Raw genomic sequence first — 17,274 nt, forward strand, 5'->3', positions numbered from 1 at the left:
GGACCCTGGGCTTCTGGGAGGCGCCTGGCCTCAGCCAAGGGAGGCAGATGGGAGAGGAGCCGTCACGCACGCACATGCCACATGCTTTGCAAGGCCCTGTATGCGGTGGGCGACAGTGCTGATCACACCTAGGCTGTGTGCGCCAGGAACAGCCACAGGAGCAGGAGGTACAGGGAAGCTGGCAAGAGCAAAACCAAGCGCAGCAAGGGAGGGGGTGTGTCCTGACTGCCTGGGACCAGCTGGTGCCTTGGTCAGCAGGCGGCTTGGCTAGCGGGTGGCTTGGCCGGTGGGCAGTTTGGCTAGCTGGTGGCTTGGCAACTCCAATCGCTTGACAATCAACAAGCGCTTTAAGGACCAGAAGGCCCAGTCTCAGCCCTTCAGTTGATGATCGATAACAATAAATTAATTCCTCCGGGTTCAGCCGCAACTCCATGTCTGTGAACCAGTCAGGACGGTTGAGGCCCTCACAGCAGGGCCCATCTGTCATTCCCAGGCCCAGGCAGACTGGCAGGAGACAGCCCACTTCTCCAGCCAGCTATGGCCTTCCTGGCAGCTCCCCTCACTGCCCCCAGGCCCAGCAAAGGGCTGGCACTCAAGGTCACTTACTGGGTCTTGGGCAGAGATGGGAAGCAAGCAGGGATGGTGTGGAGGGGAGGACCACAACCTCACCCACACCCCAGTCAGCCCTCCACCAGTGAGCAGGGCAGCCCAGGCAAGCCAAGGTGGGCAGATTCAGGGATTGGCTCCCCCCAGCTGGCCTTGAAACCTTCTAGAAGTAGTGAGTCCTCCCAGGCAGAGGTGGTCTGGGCCTGGCTCTTCCCTCCAGGAGGCAGCCTGAGTCTGTGGGGATGGGTGGGCTGGGCGACCAGGCCCTGGGTCCCCACTAGTTAGAGCAGGAGCTCCCGGTTCCCCACCAGCTCCCCAGCGGGCTTACAGCATTGCTGCCCTAGGAAAAGCCAGCAGCCTTATGCAGGCTACTGGGCTGACAGTACCCATGGGCCTGAGCTCACAGGAGGAGGGGGGTGCTGCCACCCCCTCAGCAAAAACTCCTGTTACCCCATCTCATCCTCTGCATTTGGGGTTCTGGGCTAGGGAGAGTCGGCTCACAGGAAAGTGTGAGAAAGATCTTCCACCTGTGGGTTTGCTCCCCAAATGCCTACAAGAGGTGGGAACTGGGCCGGAGTGAAGCCAGGAGCAGAGCGCTCCACCAGGTCACTGGCACGGTGCCAGGGGCCTAACTGCCTGGTCCATGAGCAGAGAGCTGGACGAGAAGTAGAGCTAGGAGCCAATTCCAGGCGCCCCATACATGTGAGTGCCACAGCAGTGTGGCCTGTGCCACAAAGACTGTACCCCATTTTAAGACCAAAGGCAGGACCTGACAGTGGCTCAATTGGCTTATCCTTCCCTTGCAAGTACAGAGACCCTATGCGGGTGCCTCTTTGTGTCCCGGCAGCTCCACTTCCTATCCAGCTCTCTGCTTGGAGGCCTGGGAAAGCAGTGGAGGACGGCCCAGGTCCTGAGACCCTGCACCCACGTGGAAGACTTAGAAGCTTCTAGCTCCTGGCTTCACATCGGCTCAGCTCCAGCCATTATGGCCATGTGGAGAGCGAACCAGCAGATGGAAGATCTTTCTCTGTCTCTCTTCTCTGTAAATCTGTCTTGCCAATGAAAATAAAATCTTAAAAACAAAACGGCAGCAACAACAAAAGGCAATGGCTGAACCCACACGGAACACGAGCTGGCGTGTATTTGTTTCTTCCTGTTTATGTGAAAGGCACAGGAGACAAGGAGACAGAGGTCCCAGCAGCTGGCCTGCTCCTCATATGCCGCCATGGCCAGAGCCGGGAGCACCATCTGGGTCCCCGGTGACGGCAGCCCAACCACTGGAGCAATGGCTGCTGCCTTCCTGGGTCTATACGTTCAGGAAGTCGGGGTCTGGAGCCAGACGCCCAACAGAAGCTCCAGCTGGGCTGCAGGCATGGTGGCAGGTATCTGGTTATGTCAGGCAGGGCTGTGGCAACAGAGGCGGTGGGAGGCCGGCCTGGGAGCAGCTCTCCCCATCTGTCTGCAACACCACATCCTGGTCCCTGGCCTCCCTAACAAGCTGGGCCAGAGCCCTGGGCCGTCATTCTCCGCTGTCTGCCCAGGCCAACGGCAGGAAGGTGTTACAAAGGGCAGTAGTCTGAACTCAAGCTGGCACCCGCACAGGATGTCAGCATGGCACTGGATCACTTGATCCACTCTACCACAACACCAGCTCCAGCTGTCTTTCAAATAAGTAAAATAAAGCTTACCCCTCCCCAAAGTGCAGACCTGACTGTTCCACAGGTTTTGTGATTCGTGATGTAGTTGTCTGTAGGTGGGATGCCATGGCCACCTTCCCAGAATCCCTTGCTTCCCAAAGCCCTAACTTCTATCCTGGAGTTCAAAGACACCATTACTGCGGGCATCTGTCATTAACCCCAGAGCCGGAAGGCATTCTGCTGCAAGGCTGGGCCAGTGCTCTGCCAAGACCACAGCTGCCTGGGGCTGGGGCAGGATGGCAGGCAGATGCCGTCGGGAACCTTCTATCTGGGGAGGATGTTCACGACCCCCTTGGTGTCCCACATCACCGAAGTAGACACACCCAGCAGGAGAGGGAGACCCTGCAGGCCTGCCCTCCGCCCCAGCGGCAGGCTGGGTCCTCAGCAGGTGGCTGGGTGACACTGCCATGCGGTAAGGTCTCTGCAGCCCACTCCCCATTCCTGCCCCTGTAGTGCCACCGTGGGAGGGGGCAGGGGATGGCCCAGGTCCGTGATGCTCCGCCGCCCACAGGGGAGAGCTGGACAGGAAGGTCTGGGCTCCTGGCTTTGGCCAGCCTGATCCTGGCAGCCGCGGACATGAGGAGTGAAACGCTGGATAGAACGTTCTGTCTCTTGCCAACAAAATGAAAAAGAAAAAAGGAAATGCCATGCAGCTACTGTGGGTGAGGAAATGACCCATCCTGACTGCCCACGGACAAAGGTGTCAGACAGTCCCACTCGGCAGGACCCAACCAGCAAACAGCCCTGCAGCCCCTGCAGGGGAGGCAGCGGCGGGCGCTTGGCTGCTCAGAGCCTCTGGCTAGTCGGTGCTGTGCTCCGCCCAGGCAGTTCTCCTGTGGGTGTCCTGGGCCCTAGGCCATGGCAAACTGGGCGGGCTCACACCACGGGCCACAGGCAAACTGGGCGGGCTCACGCCACGGGCCACAGGCAAACTGGGCGGGCTCACGCCACGGACCACAGGCAAACTGGGCGGGCTCACGCCACGGGCCACAGGCAAACTGGGCGGGCTCACGCCACGGGCCACAGGCAAACTGGGCGGGCTCACGCCACGGGCCACAAGCAGGCCCAAACGTAAGCCACGGCAAACTGGACAGGCCTGTACCTGTTTTCCTTCCTGAGGCACCTGAGGAAAGCGACCCACTTCACTAAGAGGGAAGTGCAGGCTGCACATCACGCCAGCCAGACTTGCGGGGCGGGCGCCAGAGCACTGGGCTGAGCTGCCTTGGGGGCTGCCCGCATCCCTTGTGGCAGGTCTAGCTCAGCTCTGGCTGTTGCAGGCATGGCACAGGGGTGACAAGTCCTGGGCTTTCGCTGTGGCCACCAGCTCCCATGTACCAGCCTTCTGAGAAGCCGGTGCCTTTCACAATGAGAAGACGGGGCCTTTTCTTTAAATAGCTTCACATTTATTATCAGTAACAATAAAAAAATCTTTTAAAGACTATCAGTATTGTATTACCAAGAGTGAGGTAAGAGGTTTACAAAACATTTACAGAATCCGATATGCAAATCATTAACTTGGGAGGGGATAGCCCAAAAACTCTGGAGAACTGGAAAGGGGAGTGACCGCCAGGTTGAAGGACGCCCAAAGGCGGGGCACCGCTGAGCCTGCTCTCCTAAGGGTGCCTCACTCTCTCTGGGTGGGGACCCACCCACTGACAAGGGCAGATCTTCAGCCTGGGGGTAGGGGCATGGCTGTAAGTCAAAACAGTTCTAGAAACATCTCGGGCACATGAGGACTGTTGAGTGGAGCATTTCCTTGGCAGCTGTCAGCAAAATCGCCATCTGAGACAGAGAGAGAGAGAAAGAGACAGAAAGAGAGAGGGGACCGACTTCAGGTCCTTATCGTGGGAGACAGAAGCACTGACTGGAAGCCACACAGTAGATTTAGTGCCGACACCCCTCGCACGTGGCCGGCCTCTGAAAGGCAACACCCGGAAGCCGGCCAGCCCAGAGGGCCCACGCGCTCCACCACGCAGGTGCCAAGGGCACAAGTGTCTGGGCCCACCCAGTCCCCCACAGGACACACACGGCCTGCGCACACTCTCCGGTGCCCCCCAGAGGGGAGGAGGCCTGTCACAGCGGCCAGGGTCTGGTACCACCTTCACGGTACAAATTCTGCCGCGTCCCCAACACTCACCTCCACCCCCACACGCATCCACACCCCCACACGCATCCACACCTCCATGAAGACACATTCCCATGAAGACACACCCCCACACGCACCCACACCCTACACGCATCCACACCCCACACACACCCACACCCCACACGCACCCACACCCCACACGCACCCACACCCCACACGCATCCACACTCCCACACGCACCCACACTCCCACACGCACCCACACTCCCACACGCACCCACACTCCCACACGCACCCACACCTCACATGCACCCACACCCCCATGAAGACATACCCCCACACGCACCCACACCCCCACACGCACCCACACCCCACATGCATCCATACTCCCACACACTCGCCCTCATCCCTCACACTCCCACACATCACCCTGTCCTCAGCAGAGACCACCACTCCTAGACCTCTGGACATACCCACAGACAACATGCTTTTCCCGTACAGAAAGCTGACCAGAGCAGGCCTGACAGCCACTCAGGAGAAATGCTGACTCGCTCAGCGGACAGCCCCCTCCTTGCCCCGCGTCATGCATACTGCCTGCCCCAGCACCGCACAACCACACACACGTGCACACGCACACGGCCCCTCCCAGCCGTGGTCTGCCAGGTAAGCCCCCCCACAGCAAGCACGGCTGTTGCAGCCAGCACAGCTGGTGGCCTGGGTGCAGGGAGAGCCCCACACGGGACAAGGGGAGAGTCCCCTCCGCCCAGGGTCAGGCTCAGAAAGCCCTGCTCCAGAAAAACACCAAAGTACTGAAAAAGGAGGACAGAGGAAGTGACATTTAATGATGGCGCTGATTTCCTGGTGTGTGTGTGTGTAGGGGGGACAAGAACCCTTCTGGAACCATTAGCGCCCCCCCCTTGGGTGGCGGGCTCCCGCAGGGACCCTGGTGAGGACTCGTGCAGGAGGCTGGCACGGCTGGGGGAGGCGGAGACGGCGGAGCTGGCTGGGACACGCTTGCACCAACACCCGGGCCTGGCACGGGAGTCCCTCCACAGGCTCCCCGCAGCTTCCCCCGACGGAGCACCCCTGGGCTCCGGCTGCAGACTGTGGGCATGGCAGTCTATGGCTACGTGGGGTGAGGGTTGGAGGCACAACTGCCCGCCGCAGTCTCGGCGTCAATGGCTACACTGACAGCCTCAACAGCTACTTGCTATCTAGAGGGCGAGAGGAGGGCACGACGTAGCCGCCGGCCGGCTGGCCCCGGTGCACTCGACGGGCGTCGCACCACTACCTGGAAACCACGGAGCTAGAGTGCGACTGGCTGGAGGATGTGGTGGTGGCGCTCAGCTGTGAGAAGCCGCTATGGCTGGACTCCAGGCTGGTCATCGAGCCTCTGCAAAGAGCCAGCCGGGGCCGAGCGTGAGGCCCAGCCCGGGCACTGTGCACCTGCCCAGCTTGCCTTCCTGTGCCCCCGCACACTGCCCCTCAGCGCTGCCAAGTGGGGACAGTCACCGGCGTGGCCCTGTCCCACCCTCTCCCACCACGCCCGGGCAGTCCCTGAGCCGCCATCTCGCCCGGCCCTCACCCGGTCCCACAGTGCCCCCTGCTGCACCGTGGGCGGCCAGTACCTGAAGTCCTCCGAGCCGATCACTTCCGTGTAGTACATGACCTTGCACTTGTGGGAGGACACCTGCAAGGATGCCAGCACATCGTCCACACGGGGCAGGTTGGTAGTGGCGCAGGCTGGCATGCTGTGGAACTTCCACTGCAGGATGTAGAAGCCCGGCCACCGGGTCACGTGGGAGCCCTGCGACAAGGGACGTTTCGTTGGTGGGGACACCTCCTTGCCAGCCCCCCAGAACAGGCCTTGCCAGCGCTCTGGCTGCGTTCACAGTCACTGCTATGGGTGTTTGTCCTCCCAACAGGCCCAGCCCGACCTCTTCCCACGGACTGGCCACCTGGGGATGAGGTCTCGCCGGCTGGCGCTGGAGGGGCCGTGTCTCCTGAGCCGCTCGCCTGGGCACGCAGGTACCTGACAGGACTGGCAGAGGCCCCGGGGCTGGACCACCCATCCCCACCTATACTTGGCTGCCCAGACGTGGCTCTAAAGCTCCCACTCAGCCATTGTGCAGAGACTGCGACAGCTCTGAAATGCCCTTGGCTGTAAAAACAGGATAGAAACACTCCCTCGGGCTGTATCTAGGACCGCAAGCCTCCTGGGCTGCTGCTTGGAGACTGTCAAGGCGGCAGAGTGCCACCGCCTGTGGAGGCCACAGCACGGGGGAGGCTGTGGGGCACGGGCTGGGGCAGGAGTGGGCGCTGACAGAAAGCTGACCATGAGTGCTCAGGGTCCCCTAGGGTCTGTCCCCCTGCCTCCCGTGGCTATTCAGGGCACTCTTCTCTGGAGGACGACACACAGCAGTCTCCAATAGCCCTGCGGTGGGTGCCTGCAAGGCCTCTGCCCTCCTGCCACGCCCGTTACAGGGGAGGCTGGGCCGGGCCCTTCCCCTGGCGCTCACATGCTGTCCTGAGGACTGCGGCCGGACACGGGCAGGAGCGGCACAGGCCGGGAAGGAGCACGGGCTGCCAGCTGCCACTGTACCTGAACACTCTCGCCCTCTTTGCACACCAGGGGCGATTCCACCATGCTGTAGTCCCGGCCCAGCTGCCACAGCCTGTCTATGAGCTGCACGTTGTTCCCGCCAGGACAGGTGATGCTGTGGGCGCCCAGGGAGTCCTTTTTGGGTGGCTGTGGCGATCTCTTGGAGTGATAGATGTTGAAGACAATGTCCCCTTTGCACACGTCAAAGTCCCACGTGATCACAGAGGCGGCGTCCACGATCTGAATTAGGATCTGGAAGAAGCAGCTGTGTCAGCCGACAGGTGCACAAGCCGGGCCCCCTGGAGGGGGCTGGCCTGCTGCCCTCGGCTCTCTGCCACCAGGCAGGGCAGGAGCAATCGCAGTGTGTCCTGCATCACGCACTACTTGAGTCAGTACCAATAGGGCAGAAAACATGCTGGGCCAAGCGAGGTGGTGGGGTAGCTGGGTGGCAGGTGGGCAGCACCTGGCACTGTAAGGACGGCAGGTTCCTGAGCAGACAGGCACTCCTACTCTCTAGTCACCCATAGGCGACCACAGATCCCACAGGAGACAAAGCCGGCCTCTTACAGAGTGGCTGCTTCAGGCCCTCGTAACCTGACCGACACAGGGAACACATCCGCCCCCGAGCTCTTAGCCATCCTGGCCTCGCACCCCCTTTTCCTCCCTTCAATGAGTGGTCCCTGCAAAGCTATGAGCCACACTCCACTACCTGTACTCTTGTGGTCTGCACAGGGACCCACATACCATCGTCAGATGGCATTCTAGCGGGCTCGACCTTGTCACACACATCGGAGTGCCTGTGAGGCTGTCCCCAGGGGCTCAGTGGATGCTGGGGGCACTGCAGGGCCCTGGAAGCCGAGCCCATGGCGCCGAGGGGTGGAAAGGGGAGGGCTGGACACGGGGAGCAGGAGGTCCACGCTGGCTCAACAGCAGTCCTCGCGGGTGGGATGGCAGCGGAAGTGCTGGCTGACGGGGCAGGGGTGCAGGTCTCACACCTGACCTTGAATCCAAGGTGTGGGAGTGACGAGGGGAGGTAAAGCAGGACCACAGCGCCCGTGAACAGCATACTCCCCACCCCGGAAGCCAGAGGCCGAGCTGTGCCATCCCTCTGCGGGGCTGCTCGCAAAGCTTCCACGTACCGGCGGGTGGGGGACAGTGGGTTAAGCCACTGCTTTGCCACCAGCACCCCATATCGGAGCAAGTCCCCATTGCTCCATTACCAACCCAGCTTCCTGCCAGGGTGCCTGGGGAGCAGGCCAGGAGGGACAGCCAGCCCCCTGACAATCCGCCTTCCAGATGCAAAAACAGCCAAACCAATTGGGGGCCTGTTCTAGGGCAGAGGGGGTTAAGCCAGTTTCTCTTGTTCTTTTCTTTTAAAGATTTATTTATTTTTATTGGAAAGTCAGATTTACAGAGAAGAGAGAGAAAGATCTTCCATCCAGTGGTTCACTCCCCAAGTGGTCACAACAGCCAGCCGGATCCAAAGCCAGGAGCCTAGAGCCTCTTTCTGATCTCCCACACAGGTTCAGGGTCCCAAGGCTCTGGGCCGTCCTCGACTGCTTTCCCAGGCCATAGGCAGGGAGCTGGGTGGGAAGTGGAGCAGCTGAGATACTAACCAGTGTCCATATGAGATTCTGGCGTGTGCAAAGTGAGGCCTTCACCTACTAGGCTACTGTACCAGGCCCACCCCCTGTTACTTTTCAAGTGAATGAATAAATACACAACCCAGCATGCCCCTCCAGGCCACCCTCTTCTCCTAAGTCCATTACGGACCCTTCACCACCAAGTGCCACTTTGGAATTTCCTTAAACCAGTATCAGGAAGCACACAAGTCCCATCCAAGGGGCCGGCACTGTGGTACAGTGGGTTAAGCTGCTGCCGTAATGCCAGCATTCCATATGGGTTCTGGTTCTAGTTCCAACCCACTTCCCGCGAGTGCAGCAGAAGATGGCCACCGTCACTGGGCCCCTGCACCTACCAGGAAGACACACATAAAGCTCCTGGCTTTGGCCTGGCCACGCCCTGGCAACTGCAACCACTTGGTGGGTTAACCAGTGGATAAAACCTCTGTCTCTGTTGCTTTTCTTTACCACTCTATCTTTTAAAGAGATAAATCTTTAAGACAAAAAAATCAAAAAGAAAAAAAACCAGCCACCCAAACCAAATAAAGCAACCCACATTCCCACCTGGGAACAGCGGGTGACTCTGGGCACAACCGTCCTGAGACCTGCTCCGCCCAGCGCAGACAGCACCCTTGGGCTCAGCCTTGCTGTGGGCCCACAGTGGAACTCTCAGCCACAGGCCCCGGACAGAGGGTCTGAAAGGTTACACAGGCCATGTCCTTGGCGTCCATCGTGGTGCACCTGTGAGCACGGCACTGTGCCAGTCAGGCACAGGAGAGACCCACACAAGCCTAGGAAAGCACAGGCCTGGCCTAGTGGCTCAGCGGCTCAGTCTTCGCTGGGATCCCATAAGGCGCCAGTTCGTGTCCTGGCTGCTCCACTTCCCATCCAGTTCCTGCTTGTGCCCTGGGACAGCAGCAGAGGGTGCTCCACATGCTTGGGCCCCAGCTCCCATGTGGGAGACCCAGAAGACACTCCTGGCTCCTGGCTTCAGCCTGGCAGTTGTGGCCATTTGGGAAGCGGACAAGTAAATGGAAGACCTTTCTTTCTAACTGCCTCACAAATAAATCAATCTTTCAAAAGAGAGAGATACAGAGAAAAAGAAACTGAATTTGAAGTAGAAAGACCCTCCCCCAGAGCCAGATCTGCTGTCGCCTGAATCAAGGGCGTGCAGTCAGAGGCCCCTGCCGGCCTCACCCAGTCTTGCGCCCCCCGTCTCCGAGCGAGGCCGGTGTCGGCAATGCCCCAATGCCTGACCAGCATGGGGATGGGAGGGGACGGGGTCAGATACCTCGCGTGGGGCTCCCTCAGCCACAGCAGACCCGGCATGGGGATGGGGGAGCACTGGGGGGAAAGGTACCTCGTGCGGGGCTCCCTTGAAGACGCTGGCGGACTGGTAGATGGTCTCTGTCCATAGCTTCAGGTCCTCGTTCTCCAGCTCCTCTGCCGTCCGGTACAGAGACTTGGGGACCAGGCCGCCCTCCGGCACCTCACACTGAAACAGACAAGGCAGTGAAAGCTGGGCCCGCAGAGCAGCCCTGCGGATCCCAAACGGAGCGCAGGCGGCACCAGGCACCAATGCCAGGCCCCCGAGCCGTGGGCAGAGGAACACCAAGCACAGTCGCCTGCTCCCTGCACCGCATGCACACACGTGTCTATCAGGCACAAGCTGAAGCTGGTCTATCCAAGAACTCACACCCACGCTCAAGACACCGGACTCGGCAAGGCTGGTTTAGGTAAGAGCCTGCAGAAGTATTCCTACTGCACTGTAAAGGGGAACATGCTAAGAAAAATCCTGTTATGAACAGCTTTGGCATTCTGTGTTGCAACAGGAAATTAGTCGAGAGACAGAACTGGGAGCTGGCATTGGCAGAGCCAGTTACCCTGCCACCCATGATGCCAGCATCCGTTACCAGCTGCTCCCCTTCCAATCGAGCTCCCTGCCAACGCCCCTGGGAAAGTGCCAGAACACGGTCCGGGTGGGATGCAGTTCCTGGCTCCTGGCCTTGGTCTCGCTCAGAGCCACCTAGTACAGATACTCAGGGAGTGAGCCGCAGGATGAGCGCACTCGCCCTGCCACTCCCCTTCGTTAGAATAAAAAGCATCAACGCGTGTGGCCTCACTGGAAGCCAAGGCCAATGAGAGCTTTCCATCCCCAGCCGTCCAACACGGAGAACTTCCTGCAGACTCGGCCTGAAACCGATCAAGTCATCCCCATCCTAAGTGGCTGGGCTGACCATCTCTCCCAGGGCATAAACCCCAGCAGTCACTGGAGGGCAGGGCACAGCAGGGAGGCACCCCTCTGGTGGGGGGGAGGGCATGGCACAGCAGGGAGGCACCACTCTGGGGGGGGGAGGGGGATGGCACAGCAGGGAGGCACCACTCCTGGGGGCAGTGACACAAGAGGGAGGCATTGGGTCTAGGGTAGTCGCACGTGGGTGTGGCTTCCACGAGCACCATCTCCCCCATCCTGATTCTAACTGCACCAGAGGGAGCCTGGGCAGGTCTGCCAGCTGCTCAGAGTCCCAGTGCCATTGAGGGGCCGGGCTGCAAGTTGTGCGCCATCCTCCCCTCTCTCCCGGCACGGGACACTACCCTGGGACCAGGCCTGCCACTTCTTTCTGTAAATCTGATGCCCCATGGGCTGCCCCTTGCTGGCTTCTGGGTTCTCTAACCCTTGCGTGGCCACAGAACTACAGGGCAAGTCCCGTGGGCATCCACTGCCTGCTGTGGCCTCCTCAACCGTCCCGCTAGGTGGGTGGGTGTGAGGGCTGTGGGCCCCCAGCTCTGCGCTCTGACTCCCACCAGAACAGGGCACGTGAGGGTCTGCATGACGACCTGGCGACTCCTACTCTTAAGCCCATACTGTCCAGGCAGAGAAGCAGGCACTTCACAGCACGCAGCTGCTCTGACAGCCACCGATGGGTCCCACGGAGCTGTGCGGGTAACAGCGACAGTTCCATCAGATTCCGGAACAAGCCTGCATTAGGGAATTGCCCGCACAACGAAGCAATGGCACCGCGGGCACCCTCAGCAGTTACACTTGGTGTCGGCTGGTACTGGAGGGGTGGCAGCCAACAAAACATTCCGATCGCCACCCCCAACCCATGCCAGGCAGCAGGCAGCGGCTCTCGGCCGCCCCGTACCATGCACTCCCCGCTCAGGAAGTCTGGGATGATCTCCTTGTCGATGTAGTCCAGCAGACCTCCGGGCCCCTGGTAGTCATTGCCTGCGTAAATGAGGAACTTCCTCCTGGTGTTGTCATCAATGAACGGGCTGACCTGTAAGGAAGCAGGAAGCACCGCCATCGTACCCCTGTGCTGACCGCCAGCGACTCCCGACCCACAGGATGGGTGGGTGTCCCCCATGGTACCCTCTGTGCCAACTGCCGGCGCAGGGTGGGGTAGGTGTCGGACACCACCTACACCCAGGATCCTCGTTTGAGCCTGACTGCACAACCTCCCACCCAGCCTCCTGCAGCCTGGGGTGGGGCAATAGGGGGAGGACCCAAACGCTTGCTCCCAGCCCACCACACAAGACACCTGGCATGGATTCTGGGCTCTGGCATTAGCCTGGCCTAGACTTAGCTGCTGTGAGCATTTGAGGGTTAAGTCAACAGAGGGGTTACCCCATCTGTCTCTCTGCACCTTTCAAATAAAAAGAGAAAAAAAGGGGGGTTGCTGGAGCAGGAGGCAGGGCCAGGGATCGACAGACGCTCAGCGTCGGGGACAGAGACCTTGCATGTTGCTTCTCTGAAGAACACTGCCTCTGCATGCAGACCTAGGGTCAGGGCCAAGGGTACAAACGCAGGTGCCTTCCGAGTGGCCCCCAGCTACTGCACTCCACCTGCGGACTCACCAGGGTCCAGAGGACGGGGAAGACGCGGGGCGCACGGAGGATGAGCAGGCGGCCGAGCGTCTCCGGGTAGTTGGCCTCCACCACCTCGATGATACGCAGCAGGGCCTTGACCCCCGGCCGCCACAGGTGGCGCATGTTCAGCCCCTCCAGGTCCACCAGGCAGGTCCAGGAGCTGCAGCGGGGCACAGGGGTCTCGTCCAGCAGCCAGCAGGCACTCGGCCACCTGTCCTGCACCTCTCTCACTTCGATATACACAGCTGGCCATTGCCCAGCATGCACAAGGGCTGTGGACTGAGTTCTGGCTGCTTGTGCAAAGCCCTCCAGGCTCTGGGGGACAGGGCCTCCGGACAGCTTCCTGACACCAGCCCCAGCCTGACCTGCTCCCTGGCAGCAGACACCGCATAGGTACTTTGGTGTACACCGCAAAGACTGACTGAGTCAGGGGTGTCGCAGGAGCTGTGAACACAGGAGCCAATAAAAAGCCCTGGAAGCCCATGGCCTGGCAGGGGTCTGACGGCCTCCCAGCACCGTCCCCTCTTCGTCACGTCTTCAGGACAGCTGGGCACAGCCACAGTATGCATCAGGAATACTGAGTAACTGTTGGTGCGTGTGAGAAGCAAACTGTGCCTCTGGGCCCTCGGGAGGCTGAGCCACTGAGCGCCAGCACCCTGACAGGCAGGCCGGCTCTGGGCTTGGGCACAGTGCTTCTGCCGGTGCACCCAGCCCCCGTCAGCACCAGTTCAAGCCCAGCTGCTCCACCAGCAAGCCAGCTCCTGGGAAGGCAGTGGGAGACGGCTCAAGAGCTCGGGCCCCTGCACCCACGGGGGAGACCAGCACGGGGCTCACGAAAGAGCCCGGCCTAGCACAGGCCACTGCAGCCACTTGGGAAGTGAGCCAGCAGATGCAAGATCTCTGTGTGATCCTCTGTGTTCCTTTGCCTTTCAAATAAATAAATGCAAAAAAGAGAAAAAGCGAAACCAGTGACTCTCCTGCACCCACCTGATGGGCCGGCCGAAGACCTTGGTGTTGTCCTCACAGCGACGCAGGCCTTCTTCATTGATGGACAGCACCTGGGCACAGGAAGGCCGTGCACACTCAGCACCAGGGCTCCCCGCAGCCACGCGCACCTACACCCCCAAGGGAAGGCGGCGGCCACCCACACGAGGCCAGGCTCAAGGGAGCTGCAGCTGAGCAGGGAGGACACAGAGCAGGGCCCTGTCCCCAGGACAAGCATGTGGGGGGGGACACAGCAGAGAGAAGCGCCCAGCATGGGGACACTGCACTCCACGCAGCAGCCCTCAGAAGGGTCCATCTCAGAGCGGATGTTGCGCACGGGCTGGGGAAGCCCGACAGCCTCCAGGAGAGGCCCCCCAGGCCTCCGTGTACCGGGGGCAGCCCACAGAGACCCTAACAGCACACACTAGGAACCGCCACTGGCGGGGCAGGGGCTGTAGCTATGCCTTTTAAGGTTTGCATCTACTACAAACTTTACATTGAAGGGCCATGTTTTCAGGAGGGGGGCGATGTAGCTGCCAGCACAGGGGTGGCTGTGGGGGACAGGGCACTGGCTGGGAGGAGCCCGGGTGGGCAGCGTGGGAGGAAGGTGGGGAGAGCACTGGCCCAAGTGTGGGGGTGTACCCCAATGCATTCAGTGTTGTATTGAGGCCAACACTGTGAGAATCACTGTCCCAACTCGTGTGCCCTCTTCTGAAATCTTGAGAATATCTCAACAGAGCTTCTTTCCTAATGACAAAGGCGACACCCACTCATGACGTGTGGGGCCATGCTAACGCGCCAGTCCCTCCAGCAGCGAGCCGCGCGGAGCCGTTGGCACACACTCACGTATCTCAGCAGGGCCTCCTCGCCCAGGGCTCTCACCAAGCCCTTGGTGTCCATCTGGCCCAGCCGCAGCACGTACAGCGGCCGCCCGTCTGCAGGAGGGAAGAGAGACAGCATGAGCAGGAGCCCCGGGGGAGCTGCGGGGCACCGGACCGCGTCCATGCAAGGAAGCAGAACTACCTGGGGGCGGGGCGGGGCCACAGAGGAACACGCTCAGAGCCACTGCCAGGAGCCTCTGTGCTCCACACAGGAGCTGCCTGCTGGCAGTGAGCAACAGCACAGCACCCACGCAGACAAACTGAGCATGGGTATGAAAAGCAAGCAGGAGCAAGAAAGAGGGAGGGAGAGGGAGAGAGAGAACCTCCCACCTGCTGGTTCACTCCCCAAAGCCAAGAGCCATGAACTCCACTCAGCTCTCCCTCGTGGGTGGGGGGTCCTTGGGCCGTCCCCTGCTGCCTCCCCAGGAAATGAGCTGGGAGTTCCTGGAGCCACGGGGGGTTAAACCACAGATGGACAGATTCTACAGACACTTTTTTTGTGAATGCAGTGCTTTTAAAATCTCTTTCCTTAGACAAAGAATTATTTTTCATTTTATAGGTTCCTAAAAAGTTAATGCCAAGGACCCGGCGTGGTAGCCTGGCAGCTGGGGCCCTCGTCTTGGACGTGCCAGGATCCCATATGGGCGCCAGTTCCAATCCCAGCAGCCCTGCTTCCCATCCAGCTCCCTGCTTGTGGCCTGGGAGAGCAGTCGAGGACGGCTCAAAACCTTGCGACCCTGCACCCGCGTGGGAGACCTGGAGGCGGCTCCCAGGCTCCTGGCTTTGGATCAGCTCAGCACTGGTTGTTACGCTCACTTGGGGAGTGAACCACTGGATGGAAGATCTTCCTCTCTGTCTCTCCTCCTCTCTGTACATCTGACTTTGAAATAAACATAAATAACTCAAGATTTCTAAAAAGCCAACCTCTTCCAACTTCCACCCTAAGGATCAAGATAAGTGTGAAGAGTGTGGAAATCTAAAATCCCCAGGCTGGCCCACGCTGGCTCTGCTTCCTAGCAGCTCTCCCGGGGCGAGCCTGAGAGGACCCAGCTCATTCACAGCCACCTGCCTTTACCCTGGGCTAGCGAGCCACATGGCCAATGAGGGTCAGTGCTGGCCAGTTCCTGCTACTCTGTGCCAGCAGGCAGGGGGCTGGACAGCACTGCACTGGGCGTCGTCCACCACAGGGTGGCGACAGACAGCAAGGATGTCTGCCAGTCTTGAACACTGCTGGGTCTTGCTACCAAGGTATGTAGCCCTTTAAGGGATGCATCCCAGAGGAGTGAATGCCAATCACAGGCTTCCAGCTCAAATAGAGCAGTGGGTGATGTGGAGAGGTTCAAGTCAGGAAAGCAAAGCAAGCAGAGCGGGGAGCCGTCCCGATTCCCGGACACCCATCCCGCTCGGCCTCCACGCTGTACACTGCTGGTCTGAGCAGGGAGTCAGCACGAATGCCGACACAACGGCTTCCTGCCAGACGGCTCTGCAATCTCCCCCTGTGGTGGACAGGCCGCACAGCCCCCGGGGCCTGGCTCTGCTGAGTCTCCGAGCAGGACCAACGCTTGCAGAGCTGAGCACAAAACAGGCTCTGTCCCTGTGACGGCCCTCTGTTGCCCAGCAGCACGCCACGGCAAGAAGTGAGTCCTCTGTGGCCTAGCACTGTGCTATGGGAAAAAACTGCACCCCCCAGCCCCTGCCCTCCCCGCTCGAGGACAGAGAGGCATGCCCAGGACAGCACAGGCTGCTGCTGTCATGGTGGGGATGGGATCTGCCCCCACATAAGGCAGGAGGGCACATGCCCTAGGGCCCTGCCAACCCCACCCAGTGCAGAGGTCTCTGGCACCTTTGGTGGCACAGAGCGAGGCGTGGACAGTTCCGAGGCAGACGCTACCTTTGTCGTGGTGGTGCCAGCCTCCTGCGTAGTAGTCCTGCAGGACCTGCGGGGGGTGCCAGGTGTCCAGGATGTAGTCCACTTGGTGCTGCTTCCGCCACGTCAGAGACTGGCAAAGAATCTCCCTGGCTTTGTCGATGTTAAAGTCCCGCGCGCGAAGAAATCGTAGAATGTGCTCATCTTTGGGAATCTAACAAGAAAACAAAAGGTTTCCAGGCAACGTTCAAAGTTGCTAAGGCAATCAGACTCCTAAAACTCCCACTTCCTACCACCAGGGAGCCTTGTTATTGCATGTGCTGTGGCATGGTGGGTAAAGCCACCACCTGCAGTGCCAGTACTCCACACAGGCGCCAGTTCGAGTCCCAGCTGCTCCACTTCTCCTCCAGCTCCCTGCTTGTGGCCTGGGAAAGCAGCAGAGGACAGCCCAAGGGCTTAGGTCCCTGCACACACAGAGGAAACCCAGAAGCAGCTCCCGGCTCCTGGCTTTGGACTGGCCCAGCTTGAGGATGGAAGACCACCCTATCTCTCCTTCTCTCTATAAATCTGCTTTTCCAATAAAAAAGATAAACAGGGCCTGTGTAGTAGTCTGGCAACTAAAGTCCTCCCCTGGATGCGCTGGGATCCCATTTGGGCACCGGTTCTAATCCCAGTGGCCCCACTTCCCATCCAGCTCCCTGCTTGTGACCTTGGGACCTTGAACCTGCATGGGAGACCCAGAAAACGCTCCGGGTTCCTGGCTTCAGATCAGCTTAGCTCCAGCCATGGTGGCCGCCTACGGAATGAATAAGTGGATGGAAGATCTTCCCCCCTCTCTCTTCCTCTCTGTGTATTTGCCTTTCCAATAAAAATAACCAAATCTTTTAAAAAAAGAGGTGGTCATGAACTCCTGAGGCTCCGGTGCTTATGCCGCTCTGGGCACCACCGCGCACACAGACAAGACCATAAAGGTGACGCTCCAGGGCGGTGTGGCACAGTGGGTGAGCCACCAGGCACAACACCCACTCCCAGTCACCAAACACCATTCTGCTTCTAATCC

General features: G+C 60.0%; 1 protein-coding gene across 3 annotated transcripts in view; it reads right to left on the minus strand.

The window, feature by feature from the left end:
* Nucleotides 1-3,684: 3,684 nt before the first annotated feature.
* Nucleotides 3,685-17,274, minus strand: part of SEC14L1 (SEC14 like lipid binding 1) — a 48,458-nt gene continuing 34,868 nt past the window's right edge. For all 3 annotated transcript variants that reach the window (XM_058675428.1, XM_058675427.1, XM_058675429.1), the window contains 10 exons: nt 16,239-16,428; nt 14,313-14,401; nt 13,470-13,540; nt 12,471-12,642; nt 11,759-11,893; nt 9,973-10,107; nt 6,991-7,242; nt 6,017-6,195; nt 5,680-5,781; nt 3,685-4,085 (listed from right to left, as the gene is read on the minus strand). In XM_058675428.1, the coding sequence (XP_058531411.1) occupies nt 4,070-4,085; nt 5,680-5,781; nt 6,017-6,195; nt 6,991-7,242; nt 9,973-10,107; nt 11,759-11,893; nt 12,471-12,642; nt 13,470-13,540; nt 14,313-14,401; nt 16,239-16,428 (1,341 nt within the window). In that variant the 3' untranslated portion in view covers nt 3,685-4,069. The remainder of the gene's footprint in view (nt 4,086-5,679; nt 5,782-6,016; nt 6,196-6,990; nt 7,243-9,972; nt 10,108-11,758; nt 11,894-12,470; nt 12,643-13,469; nt 13,541-14,312; nt 14,402-16,238; nt 16,429-17,274) is intronic.

The sequence above is a fragment of the Ochotona princeps genome, chromosome 17 (genome assembly GCF_030435755.1).
Source record: "Ochotona princeps isolate mOchPri1 chromosome 17, mOchPri1.hap1, whole genome shotgun sequence".
NCBI lineage: Eukaryota > Metazoa > Chordata > Mammalia > Lagomorpha > Ochotonidae > Ochotona > Ochotona princeps.